We start from the raw sequence: 24084 nt of genomic DNA, 5'->3' as shown, positions 1-24084 counted from the left end.
CCTCGGGTGGGCGCACGGGGCGGGAGGGGGCACGGTAGGGAGCCAGGGCAAGCCCCCCCAGCCTCTTTTGTCTCCAGACAGCGCCGGCGCTCGGGGCCCTCGCCATGGAAACGTGCGCCGCCCAGCGGCGGGCCCCAGGGAGGGGGACAGAGACCGGGCGTGGGGCGGGCAGAGACAAGGGGAGCCCGGGGGAGACACAGGGATAGCCAGGGACCCAGGGACCCAGAGACCCCGCCCCGCGCCCAGCGTCGATGGGGCTCCCGAGGCCGACGCGAGGGGCCCGGGAGGGGAGGGGAGCGCCGACCCCGGCCCCAGCCCGCCACTACGGGGACCCGAGACCCCAGAGACCCCCCGAGGCCCCCAGACGGAGGAGGCGGGAGCCCGGCGCGCACTCAGCGCACGCCCCGGGAAGCAGCCCGGCGACGGACGCGCGCGGCGCCCCCGACGCGCCGAGACAAAGAGCCCCCGCCCCTCGCGCCGCACGTAGGCCGTCGCGGGCGCGGGGTCTCGGGCCGGGCGGGGGCCCCTCCCCTCCCCTCCCCTCCCCTCCCCTCCCCGCCCTCCCGTTCGCCGTTCCCCTCCGCCCCGGCGGGGGAAGGGCCGCGCTTTGTGCTCGCCGCGCCGCAGCCCCCGCCCGGCGCGGCCGCCGGCTCCGCCCTCCGAGCGCCCGCGCGCCAGGTGAGGGGCCTGCGGGCGGAGGGCCCGGGCCGCACCCCTTTTCCCGCCGCCGGGACCCTCCTTTCCGCCCCCTCCCGGGGGCCCCCGCCCTGAGGCGGGGAGCGGCCCCGGCCCGGGGACTCCTAAATCAGGCCGGCCCCGCCCTCTACTGGGCCCCTCCCGACCCCCCATCTGGGGTGTGTGGGGGTGCCCGGCAGCTGGATTGTTTGGCAGGGCCGCAGTGCGCGGGGGGAGGCCGCGGGGACACCCCTCTCCCCCCAGCCTCAGTTTCCCCGGGCGGTTCTGGCATATCTTTGCCCTCCCCTCCCCCGCAGGCGCTGGGCACCGGGTCCCCCCAGGGCTCAGACTGCGCCTCCCCTCCTCCAGCGCGTCTTTGTCCCCTCCAACCACGGCCTGTGGAGCCCGCGGCACCATGATAGCGACCAAGGAGAAGAATAAAACCCCAAAGGACAGCATGACGCTTCTTCCCTGCTTCTACTTCGTGGAGGTGAGTGGGGGGGGGGGGCGGGGGCGTCGCACCGGTGGGGGCGGGGCAAAGGCCTCTGTCCCACGCGCCCTCGGGGACCTCTACGCTGGACAGGGGTGGGCACAGCTCCGGTCGGCCGCAGGTAGGGGCACAGCCAGGGCGCCTGGGTGTGGGGGTCAGAGGAATCGGGCTGTGCAGGGTGAGTAGGAGTTCGAGAGGCACAGAAGGGCGTTCTGGGCCAAGGAAACAGACGGGGCAAATTCTGGGAATTGGGACATTCACACTGCGGTACAGGTCACCTGGAGGGGCTGGAGCAAGGCGCTGGGGCCGGGAGAGGTTTGGGATGCAGGGTCTTCCTCCAGCACGTGGGCTATGAAGCATCAGGGTCTAAGTTCAGATCCCTCCTCTGCTAATGGAGGAGGCTGGGGCGAGTCCCATAAGCCTCTGAGAACAGGCCTGGCACACAGTGAGGGCTTTATGAATGTTTAAAAGAATAGACTTTAAAGGCAGTCACCTGACACATGCTCAGTGCTGATGATGGCACAGGGTGATAGTTATCCATCCTTGGACACGTCCTGTGGCCACAGTCTCCCCCGCTGCACCTGCCACAAAAACCCCACTCCACGGAGGGGTCCAGGCAGGGTGTAGGTGGATGAGCGGGGGTCCCCCTTCCTGAGCAAATCGCGCCCCCCCACGTACAGGGTCCCAGAGCCAGTGGCTCACCCCCAGGCCAGTGGGTCCCTCCACTAGGAGCCAAAAATCTGATTGTTTTCAGATTTGCATTCAAATCCCCATCCTAATAGGTTGTATGTTCTCAGGGTCCCTGCAGACCCGCTCCCTCCCTGCGGTCCTCCTCACCCCTGCTCTCACCTGCACCCTCCAGAAAGCGTTCCACACACCCACTCACATCTGTCAGACGTGCAGCCCTTCCCCAACACCTTCTTTTTTTTTTTTAAAGATTTTATTTATTATTCATTTGACAGAGAGACACACAGCGAGAGAGGGAACACAAGCAGGGGGAGAGAGAAGGAGAAGCAGGCTTCCCGCCGAGCAGGGAGCCCGATGCGGGGCTCGATCCCAGGACCCCCAACACCTTTATAGACAAGTTTCTGCTCTTGGCTTTTTCCCAGGGGAGCTCTCAGCTTCCCTCTGACCCACCCCTTTGCAGGGCCGTGTAGTACCCCAGCTCCGAGTCACCACCCCAGGTAGCTGCATATTCAGGGGTTGTCGCGGATGTTCCTGTAGGGAAAGCCCTTTGGTCTGCCAAGCCTGAGCTTATCTGCAGATCACATCCCTGGGGACAGACCCCAAATTGCCCCCTGTGGAGGCCAGACTTTTACGGGGCACCCATGCCCATTTACTGCCTGGCACCAGCACCGTGTGCTAGCAGAGCTCTGGAGCTAGTCCGATGGGTGCAAGGTTGTGTGTCTGCTCTAGTTTGCTTTTCTCTTATTGTGAGTCTTAACATAAATGTGTTTACACACACACATTAAGTATGTGGGCAGGACATCATGATCGTGGGTCATTTTCCTGGGGGCCTGCCTGATATGCTCCTTGGTTTCTGGGTAAGGGTCTCCAGATGCAAGGAGAAGTGGGTGGCACAGAGAGACCCTCTGGGGGTGGTGGGCTCCAGAGTGGGCCCCCGCCAGCAGGTGTTTCCGGCTGGGAGGAGGTGGGGGCAGAGGGCAGGAGTGGGGAGTCAGGCAGGCGTTGCAGCCTGGAAGCTTGGAAAGCCATGAGGGCCTCAGCAGAGAAGGACACTTCCAAGGACCCTCTTGCCCAGGCCCCGCCGAAAACCCTGTCCACGGCCTGACGTGGTCAGGCCGCCCCACAGCCCGCTTGTGCTCATGGTCACGGAGAAGGGAATAACTGGAGCTAGTAACCACTAAAGGCTCTGCATGTGCTGGGCACTGCGTAGGCACCTTCTGTATACTTATTCATCCAGTCCTACTTTGAAGCCCTGGGACGTGGTGACTCTCATTCCTGTCTTCAGCTGAGGAAACTGAGGCACAGGGGAGTGGTGGAGCCAGGATTCGAGTCCAGCAGAGGGCTGGGAACCCCTTCACTCCACTGCCTTGGGCCTCATTCCTGCATGCAGCAAGCCCTCAATAAGCGCCTCTTGGACTAGAGCCCAGCTTCTACAAGCCCACCTTTGGCATTTTTCCCCTCTGGGGACCCCCGGTCAGGGCAGGAGGGAGGGCCGAGGCCCCCCCTTAAAGTGCCGTTCAAGGCAGGAGTGAAGAGGGAGGCCTCTCGTGGCTCGTGGGCTTCATCTGCGTCTGGGGCCCCGTGCATGAACTGCAGAGGGGGGCTTCCTGAGGCAGCCAGCCCCCCAGGCGCCTGCCTACTCTGGTCCCCATGGTGCCAGCCCCAGCCTGGCCCCTGTGGATGTTCCGTGGCACAGAAGGGAAGGTGTAGGACGCTGGGAGAGTCCACGACCGGCAGGAGGTCCCACTCAAGTCTGAGCTCTGGCTGCTCCAGGCCCGAGTGAGGGAAGGATGGCGCCCGGGCGGCCAGGCCGCAGCATGGGTGGTGGACGGCAGGCTCGGTGAGCAAGGGCGGGGTGACCCTGGCCGCTGCCCTCCTGCAGCTTCCCATAGTGGCGTCCTCCGTCGTGTCCCTCTACTTCCTGGAGCTGACCGATCTCTTCAAGCCGGCCAAGGTGGGTTTCCAGTGCTATGACCGCACGCTCTCCATGCCCTACGTGGAGACCAACGAGGAGCTCATTCCGCTGCTCATGCTGCTCAGCCTGGCCTTTGCGGCCCCTGCGGCCTCGGTGAGTCCTGGGTGCCGGGGGGCCTGGGCTGGCCTGTGGGCACCCCCCTGGCCGGGAGCCTGGCTGAACGCCTCCCTGTCGGGCAGATCATGGTCGGCGAGGGCATGCTGTACTGTCTGCAGTCCCGGCTGTGGGGCCGCGGCGGGGGCCCAGGCGGGGCCGAGGGCAGCATCAACGCGGGGGGCTGCAGCTTTAACTCCTTCCTGCGGCGCACGGTGCGGTTTGTGGGTGAGTTCGCCAGAGGGCACCCCCCCACGCCCTCCGTGTGCACGCGCCCGACTCCCCTCCCCAGCCCTGACCCCGCTGCCCCGCAGGCGTCCACGTGTTCGGCCTGTGCGCCACCGCCCTGGTGACCGACGTCATCCAGCTGGCCACCGGCTACCATGCGCCCTTCTTCCTGACGGTCTGCAAGCCCAACTACACGCTGCTGGGCACGTCGTGCGAGGCCAACCCCTACATCACCCAGGACATCTGCTCCGGCCACGATACCCACGCCATCCTGTCTGCACGGTGAGCTGGCCCCCACCCAGCCGTGCAGGGCGGGCGTCGGAGGCCCCGAGGGGGGTGGAGCCCACCCGCTCACCTGCCACGTCTTACAGGAAGACCTTCCCGTCACAGCACGCCACGCTGTCCGCCTTCGCTGCGGTCTACGTGTCGGTGAGTCCTGGCCCACCCCGAGCCCGAGCCCGGACGCCGGCGGGGAACCACGCTCTGACCCGCCCCGCCCTGTCCCCAGATGTACTTCAACTCGGTCATCTCGGACACCACCAAGCTGCTCAAGCCCATGCTGGTGTTCGCCTTCGCCATCGCGGCGGGCGTCTGCGGCCTCACCCAGATCACACAGTACCGCAGCCACCCGGTGGACGTCTATGCGGGCTTCCTCATCGGGGCTGGCATCGCCGCCTACCTGGTGAGGGGTCGGGGGAGGCCGGCCCCAGGTGGGAGGTCCGAGGTGGAGGGAGGGCAGTCTGAGGGCAGAGACCAGCCCCGAGGGGGAGGTCCGAGGGCGGAGGCTGGCCCCCAGGGGGAGGTCCGAGGTGGAGGGAGAGCAGTCTGAGGGCGGAGACCAGCCCTGAGGGGGAGGTCCGAGGGTGGAGGCCGGCCCCCAGGGGTCGGTCCGAGGGTGGAGGCTGACCCCCCCCGGGGGAGGTCTAAGGGTGGAGGCCAACCCCCAGGGGGAGGTCCGAGGGCAGAGGCCGGCCCCAGGGGGAGCTCCAAGGTTGAGGGAGGTCTGAGGGCAGAGGCCAGCCCCGAGGGGGAGGTCTGAGGGCAGAGGCTGGCCCCCAGGGGGAGGTCCGAGGTGGAGGGAGGGCAGTCTGAGGGCGGAGGCCAGCCCCGAGGGGGAGGTCTGAGGGCGGAGGCTGGCCCCCAGGGGGAGGCCCGAGGTGGAGGGAGGGCAGTCTGAGGGCGGAGACCAGCCCCGAGGGGGAGGTCCGAGGGCAGAGGCCGGCCCCAGGGGGAGCTCCAAGGTTGAGGGAGGTCTGAGGGCAGAGGCCAGCCCCGAGGGGGAGGTCTGAGGGCGGAGGCTGGCCCCCAGGGGGAGGCCCGAGGTGGAGGGAGGGCAGTCTGAGGGCGGAGACCAGCCCCGAGGGGGAGGTCCGAGGGTGGAGGCCGGCCCCCAGGGGGAGGTCCGAGGTGGAGGGAGGGCAGTCTGAGGGCGGAGACCAGCCCCGAGGGGGAGGTCCGAGGGCGGAGGCCGGCCCTACCCTGGGGGGACCCCGGTGAGTCTCCTCCCTTGGAATGCTGGAGTCAGAATCTCATGGGCTCAGACTTGCCAAACGGTTAGAGCCTGAGTGGCCTGACCAGAGCTTGCCCCATTGGGAAAAGAGTGGGACTCCGTCCTCTGATTCTGCACCGAGGGCCAGGCTCGCCCCCTCGGACCGCCTTGGCAGGTCTGTTGCATGGTGAGAACCCTGGTCTCCAGCCCTTGCCTCACCCCCAGGCCTGCCACGCTGTGGGCAACTTCCAGGCCCCGACTGCAGAGAAGCCGACGGCGCTGGCCCCTGCCAAGGATGCGCTTCGGGCTCTGACCCAGCGGGGCCACGACTCCGTGTACCAGCAGAACAAGTCCGTGAGCACTGACGAGCTGGGCCCGCCGGGGCGGCTGGAAGGTGTGCCCCGGCCCGTAGCCAGAGAGAAGACCTCACTGGGCAGCCTGAAGCGGGCCAGTGTGGACGTGGACTTGCTGGCCCCGCGCAGCCCCATGGGCAAGGAGAACATGGTCACTTTCAGCCACACGCTGCCCCGCGTCAGCACGCCCTCCCTGGATGACCCCGCTCGCCGCCACATGACCATCCACGTGCCCCTCGATGCCTCCCGCTCCAAGCAGCTCATCAGCGAGTGGAAGCAGAAGTCGCTGGAGGGCCGTGGCCTGGGGCTGCCTGACGAGGCCAGCCCCGGGCACCTGCGGGCACCTGCGGAGCCCATGGCGGAGGAGGAGGAAGAGGAGGAGGAGGAGGAGGAGGAGGAGGAAGAGGAGGAGGAGGAGGGCGAGGAAGGGGGTCCAGCCCCACCCTCACTCTACCCCACGGTCCAGGCCCGGCCGGGGCTGGGGCCTCGGGTCATTCTCCCGCCGCGAGCCGGGCCCCAGCCGCTGGTGCACATCCCTGAGGAGGGGGCGCAGGCGGCCGCAGGCCTGTCTCCCAAAAGCAGTGCGGCTGTGCGGGCCAAGTGGCTCATGATGGCAGAGAAGAGCGGGGCGGCGGCGGCGGCGGCGGCAGCAGCAGCCGCCTCCGCACAACCCCGCGTGGCCAACCCCCCGCGGCTGCTGCAGGTGATCGCCATGTCCAAGGCGCCGGGCGGGCCTGGCCCCAAGGTGGCGGAGACCGCCTCGTCCTCCAGCGCCAGCTCCGATTCCTCGCAGTACCGCTCGCCGTCGGACCGCGACTCGGCCAGCATCGTCACCATCGACGCGCACGCGCCCCACCATCCCGTGGTCCACCTGTCCGCGGGTAACGGGCCCTGGGAGTGGAAGACGGCCGGCGGCGCGGCCAAGGGCCTGGAGGGCGAGGGCGGCTACGAGCTGGGGGACCTGGCCCGCGGCCTCCGCGGGGGGCCCAAGCCGCCAGGTGTGTCCCCCGGCTCGTCCATCAGCGACGTGGACCAAGAGGAGCCGCGGTTCGGGGCCGTGGCCACGGTCAACCTGGCCACCGGCGAGGGGCTGCCCCCGCTGAGCGTGACTGATGGCGCGCTGGGGCCGGCCAGCCGCGAGTCCACGCTGAGGCGCAAAGCCAGCGGCCTGGTGCTGGGCGAGCGCGAGGCCGCAGGCGAGGCCGAGGCCGAGGCCTACTACCGCAAGATGCAGGCGGCCCGGAGGTTCAAGGACTGATGGGGGACTGGGAGGCCGCATGGGGGTGCAGGTGGAGGCCATTGGGTGGGAGGGGGCGGGAGCAGGGGGGGGAACTTCACGATCGTACAATAAAAGGTTGATACCGGCTGGAGTCCTATGAGTCACTGGTCTGAGGATGGTCCCACTGCCTGGCAGGGGTGCGATGGGGAGCATCCCACACTCGGGGGGCCGAGGCCCACATTCCTGGCTCCCCTGAGCCCACCCGCCCCCGTCACAAGCGAGGGAGACAAAAAGGTAATTCACACGGAGGAGGAAACAGCAGTGGAGACAAACAGGCGGAATAAAGAGGAGATCAGTGCAGGGTGCAGAGACATTTATTCCAAAGTCCAGCAGACTGGCCAGGGGCCTCTACAATGTGAGCAGGAAGAAAGAGCCTACAGAAAAGGTAGGAGTTGTAAAATCGCTTTAATTCGGTTCTCTCTGCATTACAAGCTGTAGGGCGGGCAGTGGAATGTGCCCCGTCCCCGTCACAATACTGAGCCTGTAACTGCGGGTTACCAAAATATACATCTGTGTCACCTTTATAAAAAACCATGTTTGCTGCCCCTCGTTTTACAACAGGTATAAAAAAATTATAAATATTTACACCCTTGTTCCACCCCAACACGGAAACTCGAGGGTCCAGGCCCAAGGGAGGGGCTGGCCAGCACGGGGTCTGCTCACAGGGGAGCCCCTTGGACCCTGAGTGCAGGACCATGTGCGGGAGACAGTTAAGACTCGGGGGCCGCTGTCCCACTTTCCGGGGCCCCAGCGTTAGAGGCAGACAAAAAAACAAAACTTTGGTCCAAAATCTGCAGGAGAGCGGAAACCCTGAAAGTTTTAAGAGCGGTCGTCCCCCCAGAGGGGAGGACAGGTTAGGTGTGAGTAAGGCATCTGGAGGAGTCCTCGGGAAGGACCAGGCTCCCCTGCCGGCCCCCAGCCGGCCCGCCCTGGAAACTAGATCCTGCCCTGCGACTTCATTACAAGGAATAAAATAGAAAAGTACAGTATGCGAGGTCATACCACAGGGAGGAAATGGAGATTACACTCATACCATTTTTATCTCGCTATATAAAAAGTTACTTAAAACTATGTCTTTTGCATATAAATGAAAAAAGATTAGAATATTTGGTCAACTGGAAATATTGCTAGGCACAGGTGTCTGCAACTGCATCAAAGCGTCATACAGAGGTTACGGTGGACACAGAGCTCGGAGCTGAAGGAGGACAGGGACGGTGCCCTCGGGGTCTTGCCCCGGGTCGGGGTCCCTGGGACTGGGGCGAATCACACACTTGATTAAACGGATTGGGGGTGCCGGCTGGACCCTGCAGCTCGCAGCCCCCCGCTGCACCAGGCACATGATCCCACGCAGGAGGCCCACCACCAGCCCCCAGCCCCCCACCCACGCGTCTGCTACCGCGAGAGGGCCCTGCCAGAGCAGCGGGTTTTAAGGCACAAGAAAGCCGAGTCGAGGTTTGGAAGCGCCCACCCCACAGAGGCTGCAGAAGGCACGGGCTTGGGGGGCTGGGGAGGGAGTGGGGCACACTGTCCACTCGTCACCAAGAGCCTGAGGCCGGCACCCCATCTCCCCAGGGTGAGCAAGGTGAATCGGATTTAATTTTTTTAAAAACAGGTAAACTGATTTCTCTTTTAAAAAAATAAAATCTCTGGTCTTTTAAGGTCACTTCAGCTGCTTTTTAAAGTGGCTTTTCTCTGGAATGATGGAAGTTGTGGCCGGGCGCCGGCAGGCTGGTCCACGGTGGCCCTAGATGGTGGACTTGGAGAAGGAGACCCGCAGGTGGTGGTTCTCGCCCAGGTCGTGGTTGTGCAGGTCGATGAGCGCCTGGATGGCCTCCTCCACTGAGCCCATCTGGATCAGCGCCATCTTGCGGTCCTTCCTGGGGGACAGGGGCAGGGGAGTGAGGGTGGGCCTGGGGGTTGGGCCTGGGGGGCTGGGCCCGGGCGTGCGGGTCAGGGCACTCACTGGAAGAACTTGAACCCCTTGACGATCCCGCCGTTACTGGAGAAGAGGATCTTCAGGTCGTCCTCGGACACGGAGGGCCTGTGGGCATAAGGGGAGAAGGGGGTTGAATGTTGCTGCTTCTCAGGGAGGGCCGGGGGTAGGGTGGGGGGCGTGGCCGCACGGCACAGCCCTGCAGGCGCCAGGTTCTTCCTCTCCCTCAGCTGCCCCTTGACTCCAACAGGACCCCTCCCCTCCCCTCCCCTCCCTGAGGGAGCCCAGCACCTACGGGATGTTGGAGAGGTGCAGAGTGGCCGAGGGCGGGAAGATGTTCTGGAAGTTCTTGGAGCCGGGCTTCTTGAAGCGGTGCAGGGGGGAGTTGCCATAGTCCTTGGTGAGACCCTGGTCCTCCTGGCCCTCGCGGGGCAGCTGCACATTCTGGTGCTTAGACAGCGTGATGCGCACCGGCTTCCCATGCAGCTTGTGCCCGTTGAGGTGGCTCATGGCTGGGGAGGCAGGACGCGTGTGACCCAAGGCGCCACAGGCACCAGCCCCAGGGGCCCCCACCCGCCCCACGGGCCTTACCCAGCTGCGCCTGGCTCCCGTCTGCCATCTGCACCAGGGCGTTCTCCTTCTTATTGAACAAGATCTTCACCCGCTGCACATCGCCGTACACGCCTTCAAGAGCGCAGGGACAGGGGCACTGAGCCGCCTGGGGCCCTGCTGCCGCCTCCCCCGCCAGCCCCCACGCCCCGCACACCCCGCACAGGGCTGGCTCTTCCCGAAGGTTTGCTTATTCTGCCTCTGGGCACCTGCATCTAGTCACAGGGAATGTTACCAGGAAGACTACCTTCAGCAGAGAAGTCATAAAATCCAGGAAAGGTCAATTGCCAAGAACCATCACTTTAGCATGCTACCAACACGTTTTAACTCTTCGAAAAGCATGCAGGGCAATAAACCATGCGTCTACGGAATCAGAATAAATACGCAAACCGAAGGCAAGCCACGTAACGAGGCAGAATGCCCAACTGCAAACTCATAGTACATCTTAGGGCGTCAAAAATAACCTCCATTAAATGAAAACAAGGTAATAAAAGTGTGAATGATAACATACCGAAAAGAATAAAGAGGCTTTGGGGTGTGACTCTCTTTAGAGGACAGCAGAGCAAGGCAGCGAGGGACAGGGAAAGGGAGAGGTCAGGGGGCGAGTTGCCAATCGTCCACCACGAGGAGGCAGCCCCACAGGCGTGCAGGTTGATGGATGATGAAGTTGTCAGGATGTTAATATTCAAGGGCAGGTTGGTTTCCGGAGAGCAGGGTTTGAGGGGGAATTTTGTTTTTTTATTTATTTATGGTTTTGTTTGGTTTCAAGCAACAACAGGAAGCAGAAGTACCGTGCAGTCAGTTGGCAAAGAAATTCCGGATCAGGGCAAGAAAAAAAATTGGGAAAGGGGAAGGGGAGAAAAGAAAAAAAGTAGCAAAAAAACATAGGTCAGTAAATACATAAGAAATACGAGCGCTCCATCAGTCAAGATCTACACACATTACAAGTCACAGGTTCACCTCGCGGAACAGGCAGGAGAGCGCCCTTCCCCTAGCGGGCAAGAGCACGCGCGGCCCGCCCGGCGGCTCCGGGGGCCGCCGCCTCCTGCTCGCCGCGGCAGGTGGGCCTCTGCACCAGGCTCACACAAGCACAAGGCGGAGCGAGTCTGTTAGTGGAGGGCTTCGCTCGTGTGGGGCCCAGACGCGCCCCTGGCCGCGGCCGCCTCAGGCCAGGAAGTCACAGGAGGGGCAGACAGACGACAGAACAGTCTGAAACGCTCATTAAAGCCGGTCCCATCTTTCAAGAGTTAAAGCCCGCGAGCCCTGGTCAGCTCACCCGAGCTCTCTGAGCCAAACGCAGCCACGGGGATGGGCACAGCTTCGCCATCCCCGGGACCACGGCTGCAGGCCGGCACCGCTTGACAGAGGTGTCTGGCGGGCCTCTTCAGACCGTGCCTTGTTTGGCTGCAAATTTTAAGGCCTGCTTTCACGTATCAAAACACATTTCAACTCTGCATCTTACGGAATTAGAAACGTAAACCAAGGCGTAAAAGAGAACAAGAGAACTCTGTGCACTGAGGAAGGAGGCAGTGAGCGTGACCCGGGGTGAGACCCCCGAGGGACCCCCGGCGCCTGAGGCTGACAGGGGCTCAGCCTGCTGCCATTTGCACTAAGACCCCAGAGTGTGACTCCCCCGCTTGTGCTTCCGGGACCAACAGCCTGGAAGGAAGAGGCACGTACCTCGGGGTTGAGGTTGCTGACCAACAGGACAGAATTTCCTGCCCCTGCCAGGCCTGGGATGGCGATCCGGCCTGCTGCCGCCGCCGCCGCCGCCGCCGACGGGATGGCCAGAGGCGCCAGGGCCCCGTGCACGTTAGGAACCGAGAGGCCTGGAGAGGGAAAGGCGGTCAGGAGGTGAGCGGTAGCGCCCAACGTTGTCTGCCAAGAGGCGAGCACAGGTCCTGCCTGTCCTCATGCAACAACGGAAGCACGCAGGAGGTGCCCGTGGCCACTCTCGGCCGGTGCCCACCATGCAGCCTTGCCGGCTCCTCCTTCCTCTCCTCGGGGCACAGGTCGCGCTGGGTTTGGACCCGTCTACATGCGCCAAACAGTACAAAAGCTCCGCTCAGTGGATGCAGAATCGAGCCCCAGGCGGGCCTCGGCCGTGCGTGCATGCAGGCGCCCATCACCATGCAGACGACAACCGGGCGGGACGCAGCAGGCCTGTGCCTGTCACAAGGGCAGGCCAGCCCCCCCCCCGGGGGGGGGGGGCGCTCAGGTGTGCCCACTCGGCTCATGCCACTCTGCTTACCAGGCCACTTAAATTCATCTACTAGGGACACATCCCTCCAACCACCGTGCGCGCTCGTCCTCGCCCGGGAGGTGCTTTAAGGGAACCAGACCAGAGACTGGGGGGTTAGCGGATTCTCTGCATGACCCTGTCCTACGACTGCCCTGTCCAGGCTCCTCGGGGAACCCAGAGACCCGCACCCAGGAAGGCGGGCTCCCCCCGAGACTGAGCCCACGTCAGCTGCCCGTGGAAGCAGAGCTACTGGAAAGGTGTGTGGGCATGCACAATCGACGGTGGGGACCAAGGTCAAGTGTTTGAGTACCTGCAGCTTGAGGAATTGCAAAGGTGGGAGGGAAACCAGCTCCTGCATACGGAGAGGCTGACATTATACCAGGTGCACCTAGAAACAAATGAAACACTAATCATCGCACCCACCACCTCCGCCGCGAGCGAGGGCTGTGTGTGTCTGCAACCCCACACCCAGTGGGCGGTCTGGGCCGTGTGCTATGCTGGCCATGTAAGGAGCAACACGCACCAACCTCCCCGGGCAGAGTCAGCGTCACGGGGCGCCTGGGGCACTGAGACTGAGCTACACATCCTCGCCTCCCATGGCATGCGGTAGTCCCGGGCACCGAGCCGGGCGTCTCACCGAAGGCAGCAGCCATGGTCTGGTCCAGCGAGGGCTGGCTGTCGCCGGAGGGCAGATCAGGGCGCGTGTAGTCCCGACTCTTGTCGTTGTTGTACTTGACGTTGAGGCTGGTAAGCTTGGAGAAGTCGATACGCAGCGTGCAACAGGCGTTGTAGATGTTCTGCCCGTCCAGTGACTGTGGGGAGAGGGCGAGAAGAGGGTCCTGAGCAGCTGGGGGCTGTGCGCTGGCCAGCCGGGCATCCCAGGGGCCCACTCACCAGCTTGGCATGCTGGGCGCTCACGGGGTCAGCATACTGCAGCAGCGCCTGGAACTGGTTATTCTTGGTGAAAGTGATGATTTTCAGAACTGTGCCGAATTTGGAGAAGATCTGCGAGAGAAAGAGTGGTCAACCTCTGCCCAGTGACCCCCATGATCTGGACCAGGACCTGAGGCAGCTGCACATACGCCCCTAGTCATCTCACCTGGTGGAGCACATCCAAAGTCACTGGGTAGAAAAGGTTCTCCACGATGATCCGCAGCACTGGGCTCTGGCCGGCCATGGCCATCCCAGCATCCACCGCGGCAGCCGAGGCGGCCAGGGCCAGGTTTCCTGACTGCACAGAGTTCACCGCCTGCAGCGCTGCCTGGGCCCGCTGTGGGGGCAGAGGGGGAGTTAGGGCCTGAGTCCCGCGCCACAAGCTCTGTCCTCACCGACTCTACCCCCGGCCCCCGGCCCCCAGCCCCCCGCACGCACTGCCTGGTTTGGCGAGCTGTCTGTCTTGAGCTCCTTGTGGTTGGAAAACTGGATGTAGATGGGCTGGCCTCGCAGCACGGGTGTGACGGAAGTGTAATAGTTCACCATGGTGTTGGCGGCCTCCTCTGTGTTCATCTCGATGAAGGCCTAGCAGGACAGAGGCATGAGCCGGGACCACACCCCCAGGGCCCTCCCAGGAAAGGGCGCTCACATGGCTGAGGTACGTACCTGATTTTTCCCTTTCAGCATCAGGAGATTGGTGACCTTCCCAAAGGGCAGCCCCAGGGAAATGACCTCGCCCTCGGTGACGTCACCAGGGAGCTTCCGGATGTGGATCACTCTGGAGGGCACGCCTGCACTTCTGTTGTCACCCTTAAACTTTTTGCTGTCGTTCCCATTTGCTGAAAAGAGGAGTGGTTTGTAGGGTGTAGAGCACTGTCCGGGCTCCCATAAAACCAGCCGCCCCTCCCCAGAACCAGCTTCCTTCCTGACTCTGGGAGGCCACCACGAGGACAAGGCAGGCCCCCAAGCCTGGTGTCCGCCCGCCTGTCTGTCCACAGGGAAGTCAGGTGAGAATGGACTGGACTCCGGGTCACAATGGCCAGGACCGAATCACCCCAAACGTCCTCCAAAGCAGCAGAGCACACGCAAACATACAGGAGGAACCCCCCAGCCAGGGAACTGGGGACGGTGCTCAGGGGTAAGTTACCTGCAGAGGCCGAGCTGCCGCTCATGATAAAGGGTCCGTTAGTGACGCAGGCAGAGAAAAGCTCGTCGGATCCCCGCTGGAAGAGAGAGAGGGTGTGTGGAGCAGGGCAGGACACTGGACGCCCCCGCGACCCCGGGCCCACCTCCCCGCAGCAACGTGGCCTTGAAGAAAAAACCACTCCCCAAACTGACCATTCCTCACTCACCACGGCCCCATGGTCCTAATCCCAAAACACTGCTCCTTTCCCAAGGGTGGGGGTGGGGGACCTGCCACCTACAGGGGCTTTGCCCGTGTCACTTCCATTCCACGTTCCGCAGGACCGTTCCCGTGTTGTCGCGGACAGGGCCTCATGCCAACAGCCACAAGGAGCTGAGCCCAGCCCCATTCTGTCCTAGAGAGCTCAGCTGCAGCCCTGCCCATGTCAACACTAGGGGACCGTCTTCGACGACCACAGGGCCACTGGCAGGCCCGGGGAACAAAGCCCCCTTGTCATGCTGCAGCCACTCGTTCAGCCACAGGAGCCTGCCCTATTTTCCAGGCGTCTGAGGGAACCTGAGCCTGGCCCTTGTGGCTTTCAGACAGACAGAAATACTACCTCTCCACACGGGCGGTGCTGTCCACTGAGGGGCGGGGGCCCCTGAGTGAGCCCCTAAAGGGCCCGAATAAGCCCGTTTGTGCATGGCTCCCTGTGACTTGTGGCCTGCTGCTCTCTCTCCACAAACCACCTGTTCACTCACTGGTCTCCGCGTGATCAGGACGACTCCCCAGAACTACATCAGATGGACCCGGGGCCTAGAAAGAGGCAGCCATCCCTACCACTAGCTGAGGCCTGAGGACAGAACCACTCTCTACAAGGTGAGGGGCCACACCAGACGCAAGCACTCCTCAGCCAGGGACCCCACAAGCCACAAGGACTCGGCTCCCACTGCATGCTTCTGCCCTCTGCAGCCCGGACCCCAGGACCAAGATCTGTGTCCTGGCCTCCGTCACAAGGAACCTGGAATAACTCCTTAAATGGAATCTCTGGATACAAAACTGGGAGCCAGAAAGACTTTCAAGGCCCCAGTGCCTGGGGCAGGAAAAGGAAAGACCACCCCACCTGGCCCTCCAGCAGCCTCACCCCTTCTCCCTCAAACTGCCTTTTCCACCTGTTTATGCCTCCTCAAGGACACCTTATCTCTGCCCCTCCTCCGAACCGCCTGCTTAGCAGCCACACAGCCATCCAGTAACGCCCAGGAGCCCTCCCCTCAGCCAGTGCTGGGGTGCCCTACAACCCCTCAGAACCTCCACGCCCAGCATCCAGTGAGACCAGCCGAGGGAATCCCGAGAGGTTTACCGACCGCCCTCTGGGATAAGGACCAGGAACGGCCGCCCCACACGGCTAAGATGGCTACGTGGGCTTGTCCCCAGACCCAAACCCCAGGATAGGCCAGCACCTGCAGAGATGCCCCCCAGCCCACAACTCTGTGGAGTCCACGGGCCCTAGGCTGCCCCTGATGCAGAAGCAAGTGCCCACATGTTGGCACCATGGCTCAGAAAGAGAAATGAACAGTGAGACTTGGTCCCAGGCCAAAGTCTGACACGATGAAACTAGACATTAAAAACCAACCAGTTGCAGACTTCAAGGCTTCCAGGTAAGGCCCACACCCGAGACCCCGAGCATTTAGGACACACCCCAAGGGGAGGCACGTCCAGATCCCACCTGCCTGAGCCACAGCAAAGCCCCTTCTTGTGTCTGGACTCGGGCCCTGACCTGCCCCCACAGGCTCACAAAGGATCCCCCATCTGTTGGCCATGCAGCCTTAAAAAGGGCTTCCAGGCCCCAGCCTTTGACTAGGATGGGTGGCAGCTTTCGTGGTCAACCCCCTCCAACGTCTGAGGACAATGCGCCCACTTGTCAGTTCCCACTCCCATGACACAGGCCTGAGGCGCTCAAGAGCACCCTACAGCACAGGGACACCAAGGGACTCAAGGGGTGGCTGCCTGCAGGGCCACGGACATTTGCAGGGCAGAACCCTGTGCACAGCTGGGCCAGGCCAGGCACTCTTCCTAGCCGGCACTTGGGGAGGCCCCACCGGCATGTACCTGAGTCCATTTAGTATCAACAGAAAAAGAACCCTCAAGCGTGTACTTGCTGCTCAGCTCAGGGCAGCTCTGCCGTCAACAGCAGTGGGGGGACCTTCTCTTCTTCCCTGGGCATCTAAGAACCTTGATGGCACTCCCTTCCTGCACAGCTAGTCCCGCTCCTCCATAGGCCGCGTGCAGGTTCAGGGGGATGTGCTAGCGGGGAGCCTCAGCCCTGCAGATTAGGAGATGGTGCCCCCAGGCTTTCTGTCCATGCAGGTCTGATTCTGGAAACAAAGGTCCCCTGGAAACAGGATGGCCAAGAGGGGGCCATTCCGAGGACAGCCACTGAAGAACCAGCTCCCACAGAAAGGGGGAGGGTTACTCGCAATCCAGACATTTTCTGTGATTGTTACAAATGCTCCAAATCAAAGTCCCTCTCCCCCTCCTGCCACCGAACAAACAGGTTTTATCTGCAGGAAGATCAGGACAAGCTGCGTGTGAAGACAAAAAACCACTTGGGAAAAGTGAAACCCAGCCCAGGCACCATGGCCGACTGACCAGAAACCATCTGGCTGCCTGCTCAGGTCACTTGAGCCACCTGCAGGGAGCTCAGGAACCACGGCCAGGGAGGGGGGACTCCCCCCGGCTCCCAGCCACTGCCAGGACACAGAGCTGGTAACCAGCTAACCAACAGTGCTTGTAATCAGCCCCAGGATTCCCCTGGAGGTCACATTCCCAGGCACACACAGGCCTGGTCCTCAACTGGGGGCAGAACCACCTTGGCCCCACTTCCTGTGGGGAGAGAGCACCCCCGCCAACTTTGTGCTCCGACGTTTGCCTTTCTTACGGTTCGGACACAGAAGTAACGTGACTCCTACACAGAAAGGATACAGACCTCTCCTTTTCCCTTAGTTTAAAAAGGTTACAGGATGCTTAACAAAAACTATCCAAACCGTGACAACATCAAAAACAGCCCCAACTGCCTCAGAAACCCCGCTGTGTCCTCCAGCCCCAGCACCCATCCCACCAACTGCCTGGGGGCATAACCAGATTTTGCCTCGGCCCCCACCAAACCAGGGGTGCTCAAAACCTCCGTGGGCAGACGTCCCCGTCAGCCCCACGGCACAGCCTGCTTCAATCGTGAGTGGGTAAAAGCAGGCCTCTTGCCAGCTCTCAATTTCAGGGCAGGGAGGAGGAACCTAAATTAAGGCCAAAGGTGCACTTGCTCCTGAGGGGCCAGTGAGCCCACAGGGCCCGAAACGCACAGCCTGGGGTGGGTCTGATGCCGCTGGGCAGAGGGAAGGGCCTGCAAATGGGACAACGCTGGGGCACTGGGGGGTAGAGGCGGCGCCGGCGCTCTGCAGACGAGCAGAAGGGCCCACGCGGTCAGTGCAAACTCAGGCTGAGCAAGTGTAACGAGGAAGTCAAGCCAGAAGTGCCTACCTTTGTACCAACTGCTATATCTGGGACAATGCTGTGGAGAGAGAAAAAGGACAACAGTTAGCCAGGTATGCTGCCCATCTCAGCAGGTGGGAAGGCTGGGCAGGAGAGGCCGTCCCCTGGTCCCTGTCCCAGGGGTCAAGACAGCCCCCAGCCACTGCCACCAGAATGTTGGGAGGTCCCCCCATGGCCAGCAGCTTGGCCTCTGGCGGCACAACATCCCCCCAACCTTGAGGCCCTCTGCTAACTAGACCGCTGAAGACAGGGAAGGGAGCGTCGTCCCTGTAACCTCAACTTGAAAAGGAGCCACCATTGTCTTCCTGCTCCCCTCCCTCCCAGCAGGACCCCAGGCCCCACCTCCGGACCCGCCCCAAACAAAGACACCCCTTCAAAAACCCCAGAAGATACCCTTGACATTGAGGTTCAAGTATTGCGGTCTGTTTTACAAAAAGTGGAAGCACTTTGGGAACATTTTCAAACAGGCAAGGAGACCAGTGAAAGGGGGGGCTCATAGGCCCTGGGGTCAGGGCTCTGGACTCAACATTGGAAGGATGGAAGGTTCCTGGGAGGCGGGGGGAGCTCAGCTGAAGTGATCAGATAAAATTAACACAGGTTACTCATCAACCTGGCTCCGCGTGACTGGACTTTCTCCCCGCCTCAGGCGGGCTGGACGGATGGCGGGAAGAAAGCATGTCTACTGGAGAACGGTTCCCACAGCTCTGCACGCCTCAGCTGAGCACCTTCCAAGGGCACTGGCGTGGCACCTACAAAAGGACCAGGTCCTCGCCAACGCAGGGAGCGTCGGTCCAGAAAGGGGCTTCAGTCACCGTGTGCTGAGGCCTGGCGGCCCCGTGGACACAGCCACCGCGCTGTCACACGATGGCCAGGGAAGGCCGTCTCAGACAGGGCAGGAGGCCCTGGGACCACCACCTGCACTCCCGACCTGGACAAAGACCAGCTTCCTGCACTATTTCCCTCTCTGGTTCACAGAGCTCCAGGTTCCTTCCCTCCCGCCATCGGGGAGCCACGCTTGCAGGACCCAAACCCGGGGACGTCGGGGCCCCAAAGCACTGCCGTGGTCCTGGGGTCCCAAGTCCTCAGCTGCCCTTTCTCACCGGTTCCTGTTCTTTCACAGCAGGGCCTTTACGTCCCCGACAGTGGGAGGGGGGGAGGGAAGCCCACAGCCTGCTATCAACATACTTTTTAAAAATCTCCGAGCCAAGAAAAAGCTTCCCAGAAAACCCAAAAGAATGAAAGGCACGCAGCTCCGCGGCCGCTAACCCGGAGCGGCTCCGGCCTCCTACTCCCCGGGAGGGCCTCACACACAGGAAGCGTTTCCCGTGAGACGGCCTTTCTGCGGGGAGCGTGCGAGCCTTCCACGGGCAAGGCCGCCGCACCCGCAGCTCCCTAGCTCGGGGGGAGCTTCTCCGGGGCGGTCCGGCCGGGCCCCCGCGGAAGGCGGGCCACGAGCAGATCGCGCTCCTCCTGCGGCAGCTCTTTCCGTCAAGGCCTGGATTCGATTCAGCCCGAAACCTATCATTTCAAACCCGAGGCACCGGGACACGTGACCCTCCAGGCATCCGAGCCGCCCCGCCCCGCCCCGGGGGTCAGCCCCGGGGCGGAAGGAGGCCCCGCTCAAGGCTCCAGATCAGGGAAAGATAAGCAGCGCCGCCTGCGGGACCCTCCAACTCTCGAGACATCGGCACCCGCCCCTCCCCCCGGGGAAACGAGAAGGGGCCCCGGACGCGCGGGATGCCCACAGCCCCGCTCAGCGCGAGTGTCGCTTTCGGCAGCTTCCACCCTTTCCCCCGGACCGAGCGCCGAACGTCCGAAGCCGAAGGTGCCCCCCCCCACCCCCCAGGCACGTCGGCCCCGACGACCCCGCAGCGCACCCCGCACGCGCCGCCGGGCCAGCTCGCGCTCCGGGAACGGCCGGCCCGGAGCGCCCCCCGCGGGCGGGAACAAAGGGGGGGCGGGGGGGGGGGGGGCGGGCCCCTCCCCGGTCCCCGGGCCGGGCGCGCGGCCATCCTTTGTGGGTAGCCGGGGAGGGGCCGGGCGGCCGGCGGGGGCGGAGGAGAGCCCGCGCCCTTCCGGGCAGGAGGGCGGCGTCTCCGGGCCGCGCCCGGGCCCGCGGCGGGCGGGGGAGGCCGAGGGCAGAGTCCGAGCGGCGGGAAAGACCGCGCACGCGCAGAGCCCAACGGGGGCGCGGAGGGCCGCGCACGCAAGCGCGGGGGCTCGACGGGGCGCGGGAAGGGCCACACGGGCCGCTGGGAGGCTCGCCCGGGGCGCGCGAGGGCTGGCGCGTGCGCGCGGGGCACGGACGGGGCGCGGGAAGGGCCGCGCGACCGCCGCGTGCGTTCGCGACCGCCGCGTGCGTTCGCGACGAGGCGCGCGGGGGCCGGAAACGAGCGGGACTCGGCCCGGCCCATCCCCTCCAAGCCCGGGAGGCGCTGCCCGTCTGGCGCCCCCGGCAGCCGCCCCCGCGCCGCAGGCCCGAGGAGGGGAGGGACCCCGGAGGCGCCCACGAACTCGGGCGGGGGCGGAGCGACGCGCGGGCCGCGGCCCCGAAGAGACCCGGGCGGCGGCGAGGGCCAAGATGGGGCGCGAGGAAGTCGTCGGGGCGCGCGGAGAGACAATACTCACCCGTCCATTGCACACAGAGGAGACCCGCAGGGGACGGAGTGGAGGCGCCGGAATAGCAGGAACCGACCCAACGGCTCCGAGTTATAGACTCACAAAATGGCGGAGACGCCCGAACACGTCCCCCGCGCGCTCTGCCCATTGGCTCCCGCCACGGAGAGGGGGCGGGGCGGGCGCCGCGGGCCCCGGCCAGCGCCTCCCAATGGCTAGGAGGCCGCTCGAGGGGTGGAGCCAAGAGGAATGGCGGGCGGCCATTGGGGAAGGCGGCCGTCCGTCAGGGCTCGAAGCGGAAACGACCCGTGGAGACGGGGGAGGGGAGAAAAGGCGGGATCATATCACGGAGCCTGAGCCAGTGGGCGAGCTGCTCTCCTGCGTGGGGCTTTGCGGGAGAAGCCATCTTGAGAGTGGGTACGTGGCGAGTCAGGCGGCGGGAAGCGTGCTTTCCACCAGGCTGCCGCCATCTTGCAAACGGGCAGGATCCGTCCGCGGGCATGCGGGTAGAGGGAGGTGCGTCGCCATCTTGGAGTCGGGCAGGGAACCTATGGGGCTCCATCTTGCTTTTGGGCACGTGGCTGAAAAGGCTGATTCCAACCGAGACCTTACTCCTAGGTTGGCATGCGGGGAGGGGGAGGCCGCTTAACCCGCCCCGGACTAGCCAGGGCTCCGTCTGCACTGCTGGTCTCTGATATTGAGAGCATGATGTGGTCAGGGATCGCCCCCGACGGTCCTCTGTTCGCCCCAGAGCAGCGAAGCCCGACCGCAGCCCCCTGCCCTGGCTGCAGGGATGGGGAAACTGAGGTGCGCGGAGTACGGCGGCCGGGCGGCCGCCCTGCCCACAGCGGGGGCCTGAGCCCCAGGCGCGCAGAGCAGAATGCCGCTGTCCTGGGGTACCAGGAAGGGGTGCGTCTCCGTCCCGGCAGCCAGGGAACGTCCTAAACGTATCTCCCGGCAGAGTCGTACGGGGTTGGGGCGACAGCGGCGGTCAGCGGGGCGGCCCGGGCTCAGAGAGGCCCGAGCTGGGAGGCCGTGCGCAGGGTGGGCTTGGTGCAGTGCCCCCCGAGTGGATGCGCCGGGACTGGAGGACACGGCCCTGAGGCCCCTTCGCCGCACGTCCGTGCTGAGAAAGGGGTTTCTAGTTGGGACCAGGCTGGAGATAGGGGAGAAATGACCTTGGTTGCCCTAGGTGGAAGCCAAGGCGCCCTGCCTGTCAGGCCGGCTTCCTCTGGGCAGCCGGTCCCAGGGACAGCGGCAGCCTCAGGGCCACGCTGGGCCTGGCGCCCGTGCCCCCGAGCTCCGGCAGACTGGGGCTGCGGCCCATTTCCCCGGAGGCCTCCCGTCCTGTGGCCCTGGACCTCGCTTGCTTGCGCTGAAGGCCATCTGTAGCCCCAGGACCGCTAATCAGGAATGTTCCGGTGGATTTAGGAGAATCTCTGACACATTCCCGTGGATTTGCAGCCCCCAGGACTCCCACTTGAGCTGTGCTTTGGGCACCACCAGGGCCAGCAGCTCATCTTCCTTCTGGGGGGACTGGTGCCAGCGGTGCCCCCCCAGAGCAGCGGAGAGGGAGGGGGACATGGGAGTGTCCCAGCCCGGGGGGAGAAGAGCACCCCTGACGCCGGCGGAGTGTGTAGACTATCAGGATGGTGTTAAAACCCACTCCCCATCACAGCCCTCCCAGGGTCCTGGCCCACCTTGCAGCCGGGCGGGCCCCACACCACTGGCCACCTGCCTGGTCCTGACCTAATTTACACAGGCCTCCTGTGTGTGGCTGACCCTTTTGGAGACTCTTCCCTAAAATGCACTACTCCCTCTTTCACGCCCCTGTCCCAGGGCCTTTGCCAAGGCCCCTCATCAGAACACCTGGGTGGCTCAGTCGATGAAGCATCTGCCTTCGGCTCAGGTCATGACCGTGGGGTCCTGGGATGGAGCCCCACATCGAGCTCCTAGCTCGGCGGGAAGCCTGCCCCTCTTCCTGTTCCTGTTTTCTCTCGCTCTCAAATGAATAATAAATCTTAAAAAAAAAAAACAAAAAAGGAAAAGAAAAGAACAGCCTCTCCTGATGTGCCCCTCTGAGATGGTTGAGGGTAACACCTCTCATTTCCACAATGCACGGAAGCTCCTCGGCATCAATTCAAATGCAGGGCAGCGTTAGGTAGAAAATGTTGGCAAGGAGGCCAAGAGGCCCCAAAGGGAGGTGTCTGTGGCTGAGATGCGGTCCCCTGTGTCTCAGGCCGGCCCCCGAGTCTTGCTAGATGCTGGTACCCTGAGGTGAAGGGGACAAGGCCAGGGGCTCTGAGGAGAAGCCACGCTGATTCCCACGGTTAGAAGATCCGCAGGCTGGGAGGCATACAACACAGATGTGTTCTCCCGACTCTAGAGGCCCCAGCGTGTACGGATCAGATGGTCGCCCCTGACTCCAGTAGGAGCCGGCCTGGCCTTCTCTTGCTCCCACCCCAGCCTTGCCCACCAGCTGCTTCCCTCATTAATGATTTAGGGATGATTGAGGACCTGTGAGCACCTTTTATTCATTTGCGAATTTTGAAAAGGATCCTCTTTGTGGCAGGAGCGAGGGAGGGAGGAGCCAGACTGGGGTGGAGAGGACCGGCATCCCAGGCCCTGGCAGCGGGACCTGCTGGGGCCCCATTCCTCTCTTCAGATCAGATGGGGAGGGTGGTACAGTGCCTCAGTTTACTCCTTTGTCAAAAGAGGCAGGACCAGGCTAGTCCTCCCTTGCCGCCTTGTAGGCTTTCCCGTGTTTCAAATGGAAATGGTTAATAGTTTCAGAATATTTATTCATGTATTAGTTTATCCATGCCTGGATTATAAAAGCAGTTGGGTGGGGGGCAGGGAAGGGGTCCAGGGAGTGGGCTTGGGGAAGTCACCACATCTGCGTCCCAGCTTCTCTGAGCCATTCTGCAGACTTCAGTTCGAGCAGGGGCTGGGGGAACCAAACAGGCTGCCCCCAGCCCCTCCAAGCTGGAGCCCCACCCCTGCCCCAGCTGGGTGGCCTGGATCCTGGCCTGGACCACAGGGAGCTGGGAGGCAAAACCAAACTGGCTTACTCTGGCCTGATGATACATCAGAGCATGCCTCCTGCCCTAGGGTGGGGGCCACACTCCCCAGTCCCAAGACTTCTAGCCCATCCTCCTCTTCAATTAGGGTAGGAGCCTCAGGCTTCTCCCCCCCGCCCCCCCCCCCGCCCCCGCCAGGCCCTGCCCAGCCACCAGCCCCTAGGGGAACCCCTGTCCCTGCAAGGTCCTTCCTGTGAATTGTCATGGTCACCTCTCAAGGGCCTTCTCATCCCGGATTCCCCATCCCAGATGCCGCCACTCACCTCCGCAAACCCAGAAACCCTCCCTCTCTCCAGGGCCTGCCCTGAGCTGGAGCTGTCTCCACCCCAGACAGCCTGACCACGTACCTCTCTGTGCGCTTTCCTGTCGTAACTGTTTAATCCTCAGCTAGGAAATACTTTCATTTCCTTTCCCCAAATACAGTGAGGTTGAGTGAGCCGCCTAAGCCTCCCAGCCTATACGAGGCCCCACCCTGCTGGACCCAGGCCGCTACACCTTGGCTGGGGGGCTGCAGAGGGGTGAACAGTCTGGTTAGTCCTCCGAGGGGTCAGCCTAGAGTTACCACCTGACCCAGCAACTCCGCTTCTAGCAAACACTCGCCCTTAGCTGCAGGACTCGGCCAAAAAGTGGAGGAACCCAGTGTCCACCGGCAGGTAAATGGATACCCAACGCGTCTACCACACGGGCACGTCCCTCAGCCACAGACAGGAGCGAGGCACCCACATGCGCGGCC

At 63.4% G+C, this 24084-nt stretch overlaps 2 protein-coding genes across 4 annotated transcripts; one reads left to right on the top strand and one right to left on the bottom strand.

The window, feature by feature from the left end:
* Positions 1 to 574: 574 nt before the first annotated feature.
* Positions 575 to 7282, top strand: PLPPR3 (phospholipid phosphatase related 3). The gene is made up of 8 exons (XM_027585469.2): positions 575 to 678; positions 1045 to 1165; positions 3735 to 3920; positions 4007 to 4148; positions 4235 to 4430; positions 4520 to 4577; positions 4657 to 4830; positions 5863 to 7282. Exons 2-8 carry the CDS (start codon positions 1091 to 1093, stop codon positions 7246 to 7248), a joined length of 2217 nt encoding a protein of 738 aa, XP_027441270.2. The 5' UTR covers positions 575 to 678; positions 1045 to 1090; the 3' UTR covers positions 7249 to 7282.
* Positions 7283 to 7655: 373 nt separating this feature from the next.
* Positions 7656 to 20412, bottom strand: PTBP1 (polypyrimidine tract binding protein 1). Of its 3 annotated transcripts, none has more exons than XM_027584834.1 (15): positions 20284 to 20412; positions 17644 to 17674; positions 14134 to 14209; positions 13653 to 13825; positions 13425 to 13571; positions 13153 to 13323; positions 12948 to 13058; positions 12691 to 12865; positions 12364 to 12441; positions 11492 to 11640; positions 10323 to 10356; positions 9794 to 9886; positions 9498 to 9714; positions 9233 to 9310; positions 7656 to 9146 (listed from the first exon to the last, which is right to left on the bottom strand). In XM_027584834.1, the coding sequence occupies exons 1-15, from the start codon at positions 20289 to 20291 to the stop codon at positions 9014 to 9016; spliced, it is 1674 nt and encodes a 557-aa protein (XP_027440635.1). In that variant the 5' UTR covers positions 20292 to 20412; the 3' UTR covers positions 7656 to 9013. The 3 variants fall into 3 exon arrangements, with proteins under 3 accessions (XP_027440635.1, XP_027440637.1, XP_027440636.1); XM_027584836.2 differs by lacking the exon at positions 20284 to 20412 and adding an exon at positions 18266 to 19449; XM_027584835.1 differs by lacking the exon at positions 12364 to 12441.
* Between the last annotated feature and the right edge of the window lie 3672 nt (positions 20413 to 24084).

This window comes from Zalophus californianus, chromosome 1 (assembly GCF_009762305.2).
Source record: "Zalophus californianus isolate mZalCal1 chromosome 1, mZalCal1.pri.v2, whole genome shotgun sequence".
NCBI lineage: Eukaryota > Metazoa > Chordata > Mammalia > Carnivora > Otariidae > Zalophus > Zalophus californianus.
This window is presented reverse-complemented; position numbering and strand designations above follow the sequence as displayed.

Excerpts from the sequence above, each read along its gene's own strand:
- PLPPR3 (XM_027585469.2), top strand. The coding sequence starts at position 1,091 with ATGATAGCGACCAAGGAGAAGAATAAAACCCCAAAGGACAGCATGACG. Across the intron at positions 4,578-4,656 it reads TCGCTGCGGTCTACGTGTCG|ATGTACTTCAACTCGGTCAT; the intron begins GTGAGTCCTGGC and ends CCCTGTCCCCAG. Across the intron at positions 4,831-5,862 it reads CTGGCATCGCCGCCTACCTG|GCCTGCCACGCTGTGGGCAA; the intron begins GTGAGGGGTCGG and ends CCTCACCCCCAG.
- PTBP1 (XM_027584834.1), bottom strand. Across the intron at positions 12,866-12,947 it reads GCGCCCAGCATGCCAAGCTG|TCACTGGACGGGCAGAACAT; the intron begins GTGAGTGGGCCC and ends CTCTCCCCACAG. Across the intron at positions 10,357-11,491 it reads TCAGCAACCTCAACCCCGAG|AGAGTCACACCCCAAAGCCT; the intron begins GTACGTGCCTCT and ends TGTCCTCTAAAG.